This window comes from Falco naumanni, chromosome 4 (genome assembly GCF_017639655.2).
Source record: "Falco naumanni isolate bFalNau1 chromosome 4, bFalNau1.pat, whole genome shotgun sequence".
NCBI lineage: Eukaryota > Metazoa > Chordata > Aves > Falconiformes > Falconidae > Falco > Falco naumanni.
The window spans coordinates 37,166,707-37,184,379 of record NC_054057.1 but is presented as its reverse complement, the minus strand read 5'-3'; the positions used below and the strand labels follow the sequence as shown (position 1 = coordinate 37,184,379).

Here is a 17,673-nt window from a genome sequence, read left to right as displayed (position 1 = left end):
CTGTTAATCTTAATAATGGTCATCTATGCTTGCGAGCAAGTAGTCTAAGAGTATTTTAAAGTAATGTTAATTGGATGTTTTTTTATCTTCCTGACTTTTGAGTATGTCTTCATACGTTTCCATGGGGTTTAGCTTGAACCAATTTTAACTTTAATTTTAAATCTCCAAATTAGAAGTAATTGTGTATATACCGTCATTTTCAGGGAATGTCTTGGTGAAGCACATGAACCTTGTGACTGCCAAACCTGGAAGGACTGGCTGCAGAAAATATCTGAAATGAAACCAGAAGAACGTAAGAGTCATGCCAGGGGATGGGTGGGGATTAATTTTTTTTTGCTATTGTTTTTATCTTTTGGGTTTATAGGGATTTTTTTTAGTTGCATTAGGTAAGAACTCTACATTAGTTAAAAAATGGGGTATGAGGGGAAGAAAACTGAACCCCTAAATGGGGGGCTGCTTCGCACTTCAACAGCCTATTAGGCAGCTCGGTGGTAGATTGTAAACCATTCCTCCCCATAAACCTGCTTGTGGTTCAGTCAGGGCATACAAAACTCTTTTTCCCTTCCTCTTACAGCTTTGTTTCATTAATCAATTGATTTATTCCTGAATATGGCTTCATTTGTCCTCGGCAATTTTTGTAGCCCAGTCTGCACTTCTGTTTCGGTTGTGTTCCATGCAGTTTGTGTGCTTTAAAACTAATTCAAGCCAACAGGTGAGAATGATTGTAAGGTTGAGGGTGAATTGCAAGGGAGTTGTGGGGAATGGCTTAATGATAAATAATATTTACTGAAAAAAACTAATAAAGGTTGGGTTTACACAGGACAGACATTTTCTTGGTAAGCATTTAAAAAAGATTAAAGATTAGCAGTAATTTGAATAAATATTAACTTAATTTGGTTACCACAGTTCAGAGCCTTTCCATAATATGTTATAAACATTCTGGAAAGCATAGAAAATTTAATAGAGGCAAAATACACAATACTTTGTCAAACTATGACAATTTTTCTCGTGTATGTATTTGCTCATTTATAAACTATAAATGTCCTATAGATATATTTCTATACAAATTTTTTTATATATGTGTGGAAATATACAGAAATAGTATGTGTAATATATATAAATTAGAAAATTTATATATATTTGTAGATGTGAGAAATATATATAGTGAGTAATAACAATATTCTGTCAAGAAACAGGTAAACATATGTCTTTCCTAATTTGATTTTCACCAAAGATTACACAAGTACAATTTCAATTTCTCTGTTTCTGCATGCTCCATATCCTCCTGTCACCCTCAAAAAGTTGTGGGAGTGAGTGAGGCATATGAAGATGCTGCCAACTGCCTGTGGTTGCTAACGAACTCCAAACCATGCGCCAACTGCAAATCTCCAATTCAGAAGAATGAGGGCTGCAACCACATGCAATGTGCAAAGGTAAGAAAGACCCTTCATATATTTTGTTGTGAAACCCATCCTTCAGATCGTGTGTCATGTACACGTTTTAGGAGCACAGATACAGAAAATGTGTAATATTTGCTGTTTGGCTGGCAGATGAACACTGTAACAATCAAAATGTCTTAAACACCGAAGAATTACTGGCAATACAGTATGAAACTTGAGGAAACAGAAATAATTGATAATTTAATCATCATTAATAATGTAGAAGAGAAAGAACATTCTTAGTTGGCATAAGATGAAAGTTTTGAGGAATGGTAAGCTTTAATGAAGGTTTTGCCTTACTAATATTTCTTTTGCATTATTTTTCTAACATAGCAACAAACCAGAGTAGTTTAAATAGAAAACTGTAAACAGGAATGAATCAGTAGATTAATGAAAAGACAGCAAAGAGTAATTCCAAAAGAAACTCTTTGGTGACAGCATCCAAGAAATTAGTCATGAGCTTGCACTATGTCACCGAAATAGAAAAAAATGTTTTGCCATGAGTTCAGTATCATTTGAGAATTCCTTTTCTCTCAAATTAGTTAAAAGCAGCATATTTAGAATACTATTTATATCAGAAATACCTTCTATAACTACAGCTAATACCTCTTTGAGGAGCATCATTGAAAATAAGAAAGCACACACTACATAGTCTAATAAAAAGCTAAGAGATTTAGAAAGTAATTCCCTTTATTTTTCTGGAAATATGTTAGTCTCTCTCCATTGCTATGCAGATCTGATTTTCTTTATATTACAATCACATAGTGTCTCTCTTTCTATGATACAAATTGAAGGTTGGGCCTTTTTTGTGTATGCCTTTCTTTGGTTTTGTCTGTGGCAGCAGAGAACAGATTCTTCTCCACTTTGGTTTATGGCAAGTTTGCCGTTGGTTTTTTTGTTTGGGTTTTTTTTTAGCTTAAATTATTTTAAAAGAGCTCATCAGTTTCATAGTACTAAAAACTGTGAAAGGTATGTTGCAGCTTTTGCCACTGAGCTCATCTCAGTTGAACAGAAGTAGGGCTGCAGGCTGAGGACGACTTTGGCCATTAAACACTGCTGAACATAGATAATTTAATTCAGTACCGTTCTGAGGCACTGGCTGACACCCACTGTTCTCTTTTCCTCTTTGATGCTGTACCTTATAAACAGCTTCAGGTGTCCTTAAAACAGTCAGATTCCTTTTGTGGTGGAGCAATTTTGCAAACTGAAGCTGCCTTCCCTCAGCCTAGTGAGGAAGGAAAGGAAGGGTATCCTCAAGCTCATTGCAGAGCTCAGACACAGGTATAGTGGTCACCTCACTTGTCTCTTCCTCTGAAGTGACGGTCTGTGGTGGAGCTTCTGCCTTTGCTGCAGTAAGGTCTGCTCAAGCCTACTACATGATAAGCTACGACTGCCTCATAGCAGCTAGCATGTACCTTGGTGTAAAGGGGGATACTCTTTATTCATAAAATCACATTTCTGTACTTAAGCAGATATCTTACAGGTTTATGAGCCCAGTTTCTAAGGAGATAAGTGTTAGGCAGACCTGTTTTCTCACTCCCCTACCTGTAGTAGTTTTTTAACCTCCTGGGTACTTTGAACCAGACATGAAGGAGCAGAGAGGGTTCACAGATCTTGTGGTTTAACCCCAGCTGGCAGCAAAAAGCCGCTTGCTCACTCCCCCCTGTGGGATGGGGGAGAGAATCAGAAGAGTAAACATGAGAAAACTCGTGGGTTGAGATAAAGACAGTTTAATAACTAAAGCAAAAGCTGCACAAGCAAAACAAAGCAAGGAATTAATTCTCCACTTCCCATCAGCCAGCAGGAGTTCAGCCATCCCCAGGAAAGCCGGGCTCCATCACATGTAGTGGTGACTTGGGGAGACAGACACCACCACTCCGAACATCCCGCCCTTCCTTCTTCTTCCCCCAGCTTCACATGCTGAGCCGACGCCATACGGTATGGGATATCCCTTTGCTCAGCTGGGGTCACCTGTCCCGGCCGTGTCCCCCCCAGCCCCTGTGCCCCCCCAGCCCACCCACTGGTGGGGTGGGCGAGGAGCAGAGAAGCCCCCGGCTCTGTGTGAGCGCTGCTCAGCAGGGACTAGAGCATCCCTGCTATTATCAACCCGGTTTCCAGCACAAATCCAAAACATGGCCCCATACTAGCTACTATGGAGAAAATTAACTCTATCCCAGCCAAAACCAGCACAACAGACACTAAATTACTGCAAGTTTCCTGGAACTTGTTAGCTGTATGGTGCAGAGACTTAAATTTGTACTGCCACCAAGAGAGAGGCAGAAACACTTACTCAGCAGCTACCTGCTCAGCAATTACTTTTTCTGCTTGTCTCAGACAGTGGCCAGGCAGCAGACGTGAAGCCCCGGCAGTGCTGCTGCATGGCTAGGTGATCAGAAAGGCACAAAATGCAGAGCTCAGGGGGCTGGGAGATGTATAGAAACAAATGATGTAGTCTTGAACGTTTAATGGGACTAAGGTATTTGAATTAGGATCTGGGAACACTGGGTGAATCTTGGGGTTTTGAGGACGCTTTTGGAGATATGAGAAATTAGAAGGAATATATAGTGGAGTGGTCATGGAGGGGAGATAGTTTGGGAGAGGTGAGATTATTGCAGTAGGAGCATATACACATAAATTAATAGGAAGTCAAGCTTTATGAGTTCTGTTGCTTGTGAAACAAGTTGTTTCATACTGGGTTTTGAATATTTTGTAATTTTTTTTTCTAATAATGAGTATGAGTAGTTTTGAATGATAGGCAAATGATGCAGTGATACACACTTAACACTTCTGTAGACAGTCATTTTCATACTTCATTCTCTGCACTCATCTTACAGCTTCAAAAAGTTTAAGAACAAGGGGGTGCAGCACAATAACAAGACGAAACACCCTAGTCTGCATTGCTTTTTAGGAGAAAATCGGCACTACTGGTGACATGAAATCAGAAAAAGTACAATGCAATAATTAGATTTCATTTCTTCCTGTAATATATCTAATGGATTGTATAAAACAACTACAGATAAACACATCTGGTATGGACATTCCTGGAAAGGTTAAACTTACGAAAGACAGAAAAAATATGACTTAATTATCAAATTCTAATAATATTAATGGATTCATATTAATTAATGTAAATTTTTCCTTAATTTTTTCAGGATTTTTCTTTGCTTATCTGTAAAATAGGTAAAATAAACACAATTCACCAAGTCATAAAGTCTTTTGCCCATCCATCTGCAAATAGCTGCAATTATTTTGAAATAAACTAGCTGAGAAATCAGTGCTGAGTTGAGAAGTTTGATCTCTGACACAGAGAAGCCTGGATAAGTCAGATCTTGTAAGGTGTTTCCTATTTTGAAAGCTCTCTACTGAGTCAATGCAGAAGAGGCTTACCTTGAAACAACCATTCTTCAAAGTTTTTGTCCTGGTTTCTTCTCTCTTGCTTTAGTAGTTGTTATTAATACTTCGCATCAGGAATACCACATCACAGAAATACCAGTAATCACATTTTTGTAAGTGATATTAGGAAAAAAATCAGTCTTTCTCATGAACAGTTTCTATGTGGCTTAAAAAATGGGATTTTTAAAAAAAACGATAACAAATCAGGCTTGAACAGCTGTAGTTATAATTTGATTTACTTCATCCACTTAAAACTTAACATGTAGATGCAACACAGTCTTGTGATCTAAGGAACAAAAATTATGACTGACATGGTTTGATAACTGAGATGATCTGTAGTAGGTAAAATAGGAAGGAGGCTCCTTAAAAGCAGACTCAGAATGATGTTAATTCAGTTGTTCATGGAGAAATAATGATGCATAAGTGCGAACCTACAATGTTACCAACTTTTTTTCTTTTTTTCCCCCTTGTTCCTTTCTTTTATCAAGTGCAAATATGACTTTTGCTGGATATGCTTAGAAGAATGGAAGAAGCACAGCTCTTCTACTGGTGGCTACTACAGATGCACTCGCTATGAGGTCATTCAGCATGTAGAGGAACAGTCCAAGGAGATGACAGTAGAGGTAATGAATGTGTTTGAAAAATAGCGCTAAGGCTGCAGTTTTCTGTTTAGGATAAGTTTCCTCAAAATTCTTCCAAACCCAAGTTCTAAATGTATCTTAAATATATCAAAGAAAGAAAACACTGCTTTTCTTTTTTTATAGAAACATAAGATTTGGTTCTGCTTTTGGCTTTGGCAACAACCACTGGTGATTTACCCAAGTTACTTTACTTTTCTGTGCCACGGTTCCCTTTTGTGAAATGGGCATGCTGGTACTGCAGTTAGCTGCTGTGCACTACAGGAGACATGCCTTAATTTTGGCATTTGGACAGTCTGTTTAAATAGCATGCACAGACAATCTATCAACGCTCTGGCTATGGTATTTGCAGACTTGCAAATTTCAAAAATTAAATTTGTCTCTTTACTTATATGGCACTCATCAGCATTGTGTACAGTACTTCATGTATAGTGGGAATAGAAAGATTTGGTTATGTAATTATCTCTAATGATTACTTCTAAATTAAATCATAAGATTTATCTTGGTTTCTTTTGTTTCCCTATTGTTTTCCAGGCCGAAAAGAAGCATAGAAGATTTCAAGAGCTTGATAGGTTTATGCACTATTACACAAGATTTAAGAACCATGAACTTAGCTACCAGGTATTGGTCAAGCCATTTTAATGACTTCTGTTTCTATTTTATTAATCAAAACATAATTATCTTACTGTATTTTATTTAATTTCTTTTTCTAGTTAGAACAGCGCCTTCTAAAAACAGCCAAAGAAAAGATGGAGCAGTTGAGCAGAGCTCTCAGTGGAAGTAAGTGTTTGCTGTGATCTATGAATTTGATTTAAAATCAAATCATCTCTGTTACGGTTAAACCCTTTTTTTTTTTCTGGACAGATCTCACATCAGTCTGCTGTGTGATGTGATCCCTCCAGTACTGGAATTCATAAGCAGTGGCTGAAAGCTAAACGTACATTATATCTTAAGTATTCCAAAGACTCAAGAAGAAAATAGCATTAGTGAGGCAGAAGCTAATATTCTGTGCTTACTTCTTCAGTAAGAACACTGTGCTGTCATTGAGAATCTGCTGCTGTTTACTTGCAAAATACTCAACTGACATACATATGAATTTTATTTTTGAGGAAAACTCATACGCTAAAAGAAATGCTGACATCACCAGGAAAATATTTTCACAATGCTTGTTTCCTCTTACAGCTGAGGGGGGCTGTCCTGATACCACATTCATTGAAGATGCAGTGCAAGAGCTTCTAAAAACTCGCCGCATTCTTAAGTGTTCTTATCCATATGGATTCTTTTTGGAGCCTAAAAGCACAAAGAAGGAAATATTTGAACTTATGCAGGTAATACATGCGTATATTTTGCTTTTCTAACGTTACTCTTTTTTTTTTTTTTTTTTTTTTTTTTTTTTTTTTTTTTTTTTTTAATACTATCATCAGTGTCTTTTTGTCATTTTTGTAGTGTAAAACTGATCTACTGATTTTGTATTTGTAACCAAGTTTGGAAAATTAGCCCACTTCTATTACTCTGTGACACAGTAGCTTTTAGTTCAATTTTTAAAAACAACGCTTTGCTGCAAGGGGAAAGAGATAAGGACAGGTGGCGGGGGAAAGGAAGAACATCATTTCCTGTTCGTCTGCTTTCTGAGGGTAACATTTTAGTTACAGTCTTCATCTCCTCTAGCTCTTCTTGTCTTTACCTACTCATGTGTCTGACAAGTGGGTGGGGGCAAAACTGGGGGTGTAGCTGGGTGGCGGTGGCATCAGTGGCAGGGGCTGCCACCTCCTTTCCTTTCCTTCAGGGCCTCCGAAGATGTTCAGTATTTGTGAGTGCAGGGAAGCCGTGCTCCAGGCTGGAGGACAGCATTTAGGTTGGTAAAAGGGTAGGCTAGAGGACAAACATTTTGGGTTATTTTGGTATTTCAAATGGTATTTTCAGGAAAATAGATATAATTCTGCTCGGTATTTATGGTGTAGAGTTCTCCCTTGTTTGCATTTCACTATAAAATTATGTTACTTATTAACTATTGCAGACAGACCTAGAAATGGTCACTGAAGACCTTGCACAGAAAGTGAACAGGCCTTACCTTCGGACTCCTCGCCATAAAATCATCCGGGCAGCTTGTCTTGTGCAGCAGAAGCGGCAGGAGTTCCTGGCCTCTGTGGCCCGTGGCGTGGCTCCCGCCGACTCGCCAGAAGCACCCAGGCGCAGGTAACCCAACCAGAATTCTGGGCAGGTCAAATGATAGCTGCCAAAGCGCGTGAAGCTGCTGCCATTGCTGGAACGTGAGGTACAGTGGAGCTGATCAGCGTGGTGGTTGGAAATCACCGAGCAGTAATATTTTCTTGGACATTTGATCCTCGTGGAATTCCAGCTTTGCACTGAGGAAGAACATACTTGAGCATCACTGCTCTGTATGTTGTAACCTAAATTGCTACCCCATCTGTGCTGTATTAAGGAGTAGATGTCATGGCTTCCATTTCGCTTTTTGCCTTCAAGATTGTCACTAAATATCTGGTACGCTTCAAAAATCTTTAAGTATTTGCTAAAAATATCAGGCAGTTCTGGAATAGTCAACAATTTAATTGTATGGTTGTCTAAATTAATTTCAAGGTAAGAATTGAAGTAGAAGACTTGTTTAGAGTTACAGTTGCACTAGGGTTTAGATATTGATAGGTTTTGAAGCGCTGGAGGTTGTTCATACTTGTGCTACTTCCTAAACTTTATGATGTATCTCTTCATTTTATAGCTTTGCTGGTGGAACATGGGATTGGGAGTATTTAGGATTTGCATCCCCCGAGGTAAACTATTTCTTTTTAATTTTTTTAACTTAGTTCTGCATATTCTAGAAACAAAGGTATGATCGCAATCTGCATGAAGAGCTTCCGTATTTTGATTCAAAGCATTTCAAGTTGGTTTAAGCTTACCGTTTTGTTTCTTCCACAATAGAAGGAAATATATTAATCACTAATTGTGCAAAGCCTCTAATATGGATATAGTTATTTTAAGGTGGCATTAGACAAGCTGAGTTGTATTCATTATTTTCCAAGTAGATAACCAGTTTTATAATTGTATATAAACTGGTGTCTGTGTGCTGGGGAACCTTAAAGTAACAAATATATGAAATTGTATAGATTACTTTTGAATGCAACATCAGTTCAGCACAACTTGACAAAAAGTCTTAAGAAATTTCCATCCTCCTGTAGTAACAAAAGCATAACAGGCATACGCCTAAATATTGTTAACTATTTGAAATGTTTCTTTTTACTTTTATTTATTGAAGCAGGATGGAAATTACATACTTAAATGAGATGAGCTTCTGCTACTTAACCAAGAATGAAAATTATAGTTTTAAAAGTTAATATTCCATTATCTTTATGTATGGGAAAGAGTAAATAATTTTTGAGACTCTGCACTAAAATAATGAGAAGGTTCCTATAAAGCTTTCCTTTATCATCTTAATTTTTATTCAATATTTTGAGAACATTAGATTAAAGCATTCAGTTGGGAAGGAAACTTCATTTCAACATTTCCTTGGTGCTGTTTTCTTTCTAGCTACTCATTTTAAAGCATCCTGGAAAACTCCATGTACTCTTTCTATATATTTCCTTTGCTATTGTTGTTGGTGAGCATCACACTGGTGAGAAAATAGCTTGCTTCTCTACAAAAGATCAACTTGCTTCTCCTGTCTAGTTCCTTTAGTCTTTGCTTTTGAAATAATTCCACATTTGATAATGTCAAACTCACTGTGATGTTACTGTATCATCAGTGGAACTGGTTATGAGAAAAAGCTGATAAGCAATATGTTGATAAGCTGTTTAGCAGTAGGTGCCATTGCAGTCATGCTTAGGTGATTGCTTATGAGCTTTTATGATTTGCCTAAATGTGATGCTGTGTGATGCAAGTTGGTTTCTTTGCTACATAGCTGTCAAGGATACTTGCAACCACCTATCCTAAAGGAATTGTGTCGAATTAAGAACAGTCATCTTTGTTTTAGTGAGTTTCACTAAGGGTTTTTTTTACATAGAGCTGTACTTTTACTGACAAGTAGTAGAATTACTGTGTATACCAGATTATTACAGAAAACAAAATCTTACTGGTTTTAGCAAGGAACACTGCTTACTGTAGACCATTATGTGAAACTATGATGTTCCTACCCAACAAAATTAAAACTTCTTTTGCTCACATGTATTTGTTGCTCCAAGTAATCAGAAATAAATTTTTATCAGGAGTAATTAAGATGTCTTTCTAAGGGTTAAAAAGCAACCAAAACTTAAGTGGCTGTTGGTAAAAATACTTTTTTACTGCAAACAGATGAGAGATAAGATCTGATATGATTAATAAATCTTAGTGTTCAGTGATTGCTTCCCATTATTCCTTGTCTGATTCACAGTAATACATATTTTATAAGTAATTCAGTTGTACTGTTCCATATCAAGTTTTTATTTTCATTTTTCATACCAGATTTTGGTTTGGGGCACTACCATTTAGGAAATCCCTGAGCTCCCTAGGAGCTGGAAGAATATTTTAAAGCAGAATCACTTCATGTTTGTCCTGGTTTTTATGCTGTCTCATAGGCTAACAAGCATATGCTACTAACCACTGTTGAAGACAGATCATTGGTCTAAATACAGCTTTTGTCAAGTACAGCTATTTTCCTGTTCGTACAGTTTTCTTACACAGATAAAAATCTGCCCACAATGATGATTTTGTGACTTTTTTTTTTTTTTTTTTTTGCCTTGCATCTGTCATTATGACTAAGAACCTGGTCCAAAACTGTTCAGGGAAAGACAATATACCATCATAATATCATCAAAATTAAGTAGTAAGATTATTGTGTAAGAGAAATGACACTTCTGGATTTAAGTTTGAGATACTTTAGATGTTGAGAGATTCTAGGATGAAAAGTTAATGTAAGAAAGGAAAGCTAATGGTAGGTAGTTATCCTTCCCAGTTCATTCGGCCAAATGAAGCTTTTGGATTACAGATTTCTCAGCTTGGGGCTCAGGGAAATAAACAGCAATAATCTTTTCTGAAGAGAAGAGCTAGTACCTGCGTGTATATTTTTATTGCCTTGTGTAAATGAATAACTGAAATTAACGAAAGATCTTATCTACCCAGTCAAGTTCAGTGTCATCTGTACTAACCAAAAAACGTTATCTGGAAATTTGCCTTCAAAGCATAAAATTAGTCTCTTATTAATAGGAAAGACATGGAAATCAAAGCATTTATTTCCAAGTATTAAGATAATTAACTTTTGGGATGTTAGCTTCATGTGGTCAAAAATGAGTCTTTTCCATAAATGTTATATAAACCGTCTTTGGTAAATTCATATAACATGAGAAAGCACAGGCTGCAGGAGTTAAAATCTGTGTGGTATGGCTCATTAGCTGCTCAAGTTAAGCAAAAAATAAAGGAGATTTGTAATTCATGGAATAAAAATCCATCAAAACCTGTTCAGTCGAAGAGTATCAGCTGTGGCTTAAGAAGTTTCTGAGGCATAGCAAAGTGTCCTGGAGGCTGGGAAAAGCGTAACAAGTCCCAATGTATGTTTGCCAGCTTTCTATGGTCTTCCAGAGGTTATTTTATACTGGTAATTGCTGGTACAGGGACTCTGAGTTAGTCTGTTGGTCTAATTCAGATTCATTATTTTTATGTTCTAAAATCACTAGGTATATATTTATTAAACTGTGTGTGTGTATATAAAGTTTGGCATCAAAGCTTTTAAACAAAAATATATACTTGGAATTCTTTAAAAAGGGAGATTGCAAGTATTAAAATGTCAGTAATATGTCAAGTATTTTTATTTGCTAATTCATTATTTTATAGATTCAGGCTTACCTTGGAATTTTTTTTATTATTTATGTTAAGCATTGCATGATATAACTTGCAATTTATTTTTCTGAAAACAGGTGATTTTATAATGTACATATAAAATCACACATTTTTTTATAAAAATGTGGTGCTTGTTACATCAGAAAAATATTTCTGCATGCTGCCCTGTATTTTGTAACCTTTGGTTTATGCAGGAATATGCTGAATTTCAGTATCGGAGGAGGCACAGACAGCGCCGACGTGGAGACATGCACAGTCTGCTGAGTAATACTCCGGATCCTGATGACCCCAGTGAGAGTACATTAGGTATGTTCTGCCTGGTGCTAGGTTTTTTCTTTTCCTGCTTCAGAAATTGCTAGTAGTGACCACAGTGTGTGTTCTTCTGTGGACACGCTTCAAAGAAGTTTCATATACATTGCTGTATGTTCCAGGATACATCATAAAGGGTTATTTTTGCATTTTTATATGTGATCTTAGAAGTGTTGCTGAGTTCATTATGGCTGCTCCTCTTTTTAAAGAGAAATAACATTGATCTTCCCACGAACAGCTCCTCAGCTACTTAGGGCAGGTTTGCTTTTCTGAAGAAATTCTGAAGGGCGCATGCTTCATATGACAGTCTTACCCATGTAGCAGCTCTTTTATGCCAATTGAAAGGAGACCAGTTCTGCATAAAGAGTTGGAAGAGGGTTCCCCTGCTACATGGCCTGCTGACAGGTGGTCATAACGCTGTATTCCAAAACACTGCACAGGAACTCCTGTATTGGCAAAGACAGCCAAGAAACAAGTCGCCATGGGCTATGGCTTCCACCGTGCTGCTTTTCTAAGCAGTGCTACAGCTGGTAGCACCGTACCTTAAGGTCACTGTAACTTGGCTGTCTGGGCTGTTCTGCCAGGACCTTTGCAACGGTACAAAAATAGCTCAAACCCAAATCATCCCGTGACACTGTTTCTTCAGTGCTACCAGTTGTGTGCTCGGTGGCTAAGCCACGCTGCAGAAACTCTAATTGCTGTGTCTCATGAACTTAGGTCCTATACATAGCTTGTCCTCTAAAAACAAAAAAATTCTTTCCTGAGGAGAAATAAACAAATGCGTTCTTTATTTTAGAAACTGTAAAAAGAATTTTGGTGAGCTTTGGTCCTTCCCTATTACACATATAAAATGCAAACCCATCTTGTTAGTTTGAGGACTAGAATTTGACTGAACAGTTGGATATTGTAGTGATGACCAGTGCATGCTGTTTGTCTCCCCTTACTTCATTTTGAGTTTTGAAATGGAAAATTGCGTTTTCCATTTTATTTTTATTATGGAGCAATTTTTCTAGAAACAGCATTTTACTACTTTCCTTTTTTTTGTTGGTTGTTTTAAGAAAACAACAATGTCAATAATTGCTGAGGTATACACTAATGACTCCACTCCTAATTGTGCAGCAATGTTATGGTAAAAATTAATGCAATGTCAGCATTACAGCTGAGTTGTTGTAAATGCATCCTGTATCGTGTCCATGTGCAGTATTTTTCAGGACTTTCCATAAATCATGTATGTGCCTTAGAAGCACTTTGCCCCTCCTGCCAAAGGGCTCATGCTCCTGATGGCATACCCCATCCTTTCGAAGAGAAGAAGGGTATCGAGAGCAGAAAGGCACAAATGAGCCAGGCAGTCACTCCTGAAACAGTGGGGCTGGTGTTTTGCCACTGCGTAAGAGTTGGTGTGGAAGGTTCTGGATTATTTCATTCTGAATGAATAAAGGAGTAAAATTGCACAGCTGGAATCCAAAAGGAAGGAAGAGATTCTCTGAGTAAATAATAGGGGAGAAGGCTTCCTCACTGGCTCTTCAACTGTTTTTGTTTCAACTGTCCAAACAGACACTCAGGAAGGTGGCAGTAGTAGAAGACATGGCACGTCCATGGTGAGTTCAGCTTCTATGGGTATTCTGCACAGCTCTTCACTTCATGACTATACCCCTGTCAGTCGCTCTGAAAACCAGGATTCTCTTCAGGTATCTCTCCTGATCTGTTTTCCATACTCTCTGCTTGCTTGGCTTCCACTGGTCTGCTTTTCTGTGTCATTTTGTCTCTCTCCAAATCTTCTTAATTCTTCCGTGAGAAAGGGAGAATTTAGGACAACAGATTATACATTCACGCCGGTAAGAACTGTTTAAACAATCGCTAGTGGTAACAGTATCACCTTTTAAATTCTGTTAACTGTGTCAGTAAAAATTGATTCTGATAAATGGCACATAGGGATAATGAATTAATTTCAGATTTGAGCCCAAAATACGTAACAAGATGAAAGTTTTATTCTGAAAGCAACCTTATGTATTTCCACAGGCTCTGAGTTCTTTGGATGAAGATGACCCAAACATCCTGCTAGCCATTCAGTTATCATTACAGGAATCTGGCTTGGCCATAGATGAAGAAACTAGAGACTTTCTAAATAATGAGGCATCTTTAGGAGCAATAGGTACCTCTTTACCTACAAGATTGGACTCTGCTCCCATAAGTATAGATAATCCCAGAGGCGCGTTGAGCAGCTCTGAGCTGTTAGAACTTGGTGACAGCCTGATGAGACTAGGTGCAGGCAATGATCCCTTTGCAGCTGATCGTCTTCATTCACACCCCTGCAGTGAAACAAGAAGTGGATTATATTCAACATCTAGTGATGCTGATTCCAGCAGTCAAGAACCCAATACCAATGAAAATCTCCTTGGAAATATTATGGCCTGGTTTCATGACATGAACCCACAGAGTATTGCTCTGATCCCCTCAACAAGTACAGAAACAGATGAGGAGTCACAGCAACCCAGTACTGAAGATGGGTCAGCAGGGCAACCAAACCTTATAGACAGAGGGCTGGAGCCTCAGGAAGAGCATGCACTGTTTGAGGATGCACTCAAAAACGAAGGCAGAGGAACGCAAACAGAGGAAAGCACTTCTGAAGAAAACATTATTCCAGGTGAAATGGTATCACAAAGTGGTGATAATCACAGGGGAGTAACGAGCACCCTAGATACTTCAGGAGATACTTCAAGTCAGACTCCTCAAACCTCAAGTGAATGGATTGAACATGTGCATCTGGTATGAATAAAAACTAAATCTGGAGTAAGTGAGTGGCAGTGACAGATGGTACAGTATGTGGAGTAAGCATTATGGAGGCTTTGATCCACATAATTGCAGCTCAGTTGTAACCACTGACATAACAACAGATATTTAGGAGTTCTCTTGAATTGTAGTTCTTTATAATAATGTGAACCTTTCAAGGAATATCCTTTGCATTTAATTAGGTAGTACTTGCCTTTTTGCTCTCAAGAAAAAGGAATAAGTAGGTTGTGTTCCACATTCCTAATACAATGCAGCATCTGTTTAGCCTTAGGTTGATGATCCTTAACTTGAAAGTATGGATTAAAGGCTTACACTGATTATTTTGGTTGGTTTTCCTAAGAAATAGTTTATTCCATTTTTTAGAACTCATTCTTTCACCAAAGTAACATTTAGCAGTTCATTTGCATTTTGTTTTTGTTTTCCGTATCTTTTCCTTACTCACTTCTCATTTTTGTTAGCAGTGTGAACAGAGGTATTTAATGCTTCTCTTTAGTACTGCTCCAGGAACACATTTTAGGGGATATTCTTTCCCATTAAAATCAAAGACTTTTTCATGTCTATTTACAGTCCAAATGTGCCAAACTGTGAATAGTTAGCTGGCAGTAGCCTAACAAAACAGTGCAGTGTTACTCTATCAAACTAATCCCACAATTCTTAGCAATGATGAAACCACTGGGTAGCATTGCTTCTCTAAATTTAACTGGCATGTGTTGCCATGGTGACTGCATTTAATTAAATGTAGCCTGTATCTTAAGTTAATAAAACCTAATGCTGCTGTTAAACAGTTATTTTAAATATTAAAATACAGTGAGTTAGCAACAGCTATGCTGTATTTTAAGAGACACTTTAACGGAAGTGCAATCATAGTTATTTGTTTTCATAATTCTACAAAGCATTCTATGCACTAATAGTGCAATTACTTTTAATGATAACATTTTATAAAAATACAGGAATACAGAATTTTCATATATTAGCCAGTCCCACACTTAAAGTTCAGATAACACATTCTGCTCAACATGTTATGGTGCCTTTGCCTAACCCAACTGGATAGTTGCCACAGTTAAACAAGTAATTAAAATTCAGTGTCTGTTCTGGAGTAACTATGCTATTAATTGCAAAGACCTCCATAAAACCACCCATGGCCTTGCCTTTACAGTAAATAACTAAATGTTCAGTCAGTGTTTTTGCATAAACAAAACACTGGTAGGTATTTGTTCAATTGCACAATATTCATTTGCTGTGTGATTACTGTTTAGTGTAAAAAAAAAAACAAAAACAAACAAAAAAACCAAAAAAAAGCAAACAAAAAAACAAAACAAAAAAACACAAAACCCCCTTTTCCTAGTTGTTGTACCGTGAAAAAAAAAATACCGGTTTTAGATTTGCTTAAAAGCATCAATCTACAGTTAGTGAGATACAATGGTACAGTATGTAATTACAACTAGAGTAAATTGTTCAAATGGCTGTTTTAATTACATATAATCAAAACTTGTCATAACACAAGCAAATTACATACACTCCATTTTAAGTTTTGCTTAACTGTTACCAGAGATTTGTTGATATGATATAAAGTTTATTACTACTGAGTGTGTATAGGCAAGTGTCATGATAGCAAAGTTTATGTATTGATTACTGTGAGTTCAAGTGAGTGTTTTGGTAACTAATTCATGCAAATCCAGCTTTTGAACCTTGCAGTCACAAGGTTCATATTAGTAAAAAAACCGAAGTAAGAATATTTTACCCTTACCCCATAAAAACCTTGTTCATTTTGCAAGCATCTTTAGAGACAACGGAATAGAATAGTCTGAACTCATTTTCCAACTCTTCCTCTAGCCACCCTACTCCTGACATAGTCATCATGAACCTTTGGACATCTTTGAAAAATACCTATTTAAAATTGTTCTGTGGTATGAAATCCTTCAACTAAAACAGTTCTTCATGAACTGTCATCATGAATTGGTCTGAAAGTTGTTTAACTGGCATAGCTTCCTTGAATTGTAATTTCTGAATAGAAAGATTCTCACAAAAAGATTGTGTATTGCGTTGAGATGTCTTGCAAAGTTACAGTAAGATATGTAAGAGTGCTCTCTGTGAAGATAGTGAAGTTTGTGGGTTCTGGTTTTTTGTAATTTGGTTAGGTTGTGCAGTATATCCATTGTTCCCGTGTTACTCTTACAAGCATGAAATTAGCCTATTAAATTTGTATTTTCTTGGTACTTATTTTAACACCATAGTCATTGACTTTACAATTCAAAAATAAAGTTTGGCAAGACTATTTTGTAAACCTGTTAATTTTATAATGTAAAAAAATTACTCTAACCTTGAATTGTTATTTGCACTTTCATAGTCTATACTTGATACATTCCCACTTTATATACAAGTAGGATACTACAACCATGTAGATGTTTGGCCAAATGAATGCTGTTAATAATATGTAAAATTCTTTGATTAAACATTTATTACTTAAACTAATTCCGTTCTGTTTCATTACATTTTAGACTTACTGTAGCAGATTTTTAAGACTGATGACAGACATTTTTAGGATATGTTCAGTCCTGTGCCAGATTAGCTGGGGACCATAGAGTAAGTTGAATGTTTTGATGTGTAAAAATAAGGTACTTATACTCATTAAGCTTTGAAAACAAAATCTAAAATAGACAATCCTATCTTAATTGCTACTCCATACTGTGCACTTGTTTTTTTGCAGGGAGTATTGTCATTACAAATAGTGGTGTTAAAGAGAGTAGGGGGACTAATTTTTGAGGAAGATCCTGTTAATTAATGTTACTTAAGTGCCACTTAATACTGAGTCTCCATTGTTACCAGGAAATTCCAGACTGCCTACTGCCTCTGTGATGTTAACAGGCACTAAACTAATCTATTCATTGTTACAGTAATTTAATTAGCTTCCTCCAACAAGCATGCCAAGATGCTGGAGAGCTCCTAAAACCCGATCTAGAAAGTTGGATTAGTCACTGTAAGGCACTTACCATCACCTGCTGCTGTGGTGTCACTGCATATGCCGCAATTAGCAAGCGCTGAGCTTTACTGAGAGCATGAGTGCCACAGGAGAGATTTTGGGGTTTATGGAAGCTAGAACATACTAATAGATAGACAAATTTAAAACATATTTTCTGAGGTGTTTAAAATCACAACATGCTTCAGAATCGGACATCCCCACAGCCCAGTTTCAGAGACCTGTTTATCGTTGATTTCACCATTACCATCTCTTCTCTCCCAGCACAACAAGGCTGTAATACTCATAGAGGCTGGGAAGAATGGAG

At 37.1% G+C, this 17,673-nt stretch overlaps 1 protein-coding gene across 4 annotated transcripts in view; it reads left to right on the top strand.

The window, feature by feature from the left end:
• Positions 1-16,857, top strand: part of ANKIB1 (ankyrin repeat and IBR domain containing 1) — a 91,741-nt gene extending 74,884 nt beyond the window's left edge. For 2 of the 4 annotated variants that reach the window (XM_040589092.1, XM_040589093.1), the window contains exons 10-20: positions 204-292; positions 1,303-1,433; positions 5,321-5,455; positions 6,005-6,091; positions 6,184-6,250; positions 6,653-6,798; positions 7,488-7,666; positions 8,205-8,256; positions 11,485-11,596; positions 13,154-13,287; positions 13,619-16,857. In XM_040589092.1, the coding sequence (XP_040445026.1) occupies positions 204-292; positions 1,303-1,433; positions 5,321-5,455; positions 6,005-6,091; positions 6,184-6,250; positions 6,653-6,798; positions 7,488-7,666; positions 8,205-8,256; positions 11,485-11,596; positions 13,154-13,287; positions 13,619-14,371 (1,885 nt within the window). In that variant the 3' untranslated portion in view covers positions 14,372-16,857. The remainder of the gene's footprint in view (positions 1-203; positions 293-1,302; positions 1,434-5,320; positions 5,456-6,004; positions 6,092-6,183; positions 6,251-6,652; positions 6,799-7,487; positions 7,667-8,204; positions 8,257-11,484; positions 11,597-13,153; positions 13,288-13,618) is intronic. The other 2 variants (XM_040589094.1, XM_040589095.1) reach the window with 2 other exon arrangements.
• The last annotated feature ends 816 nt before the right edge of the window (positions 16,858-17,673 follow it).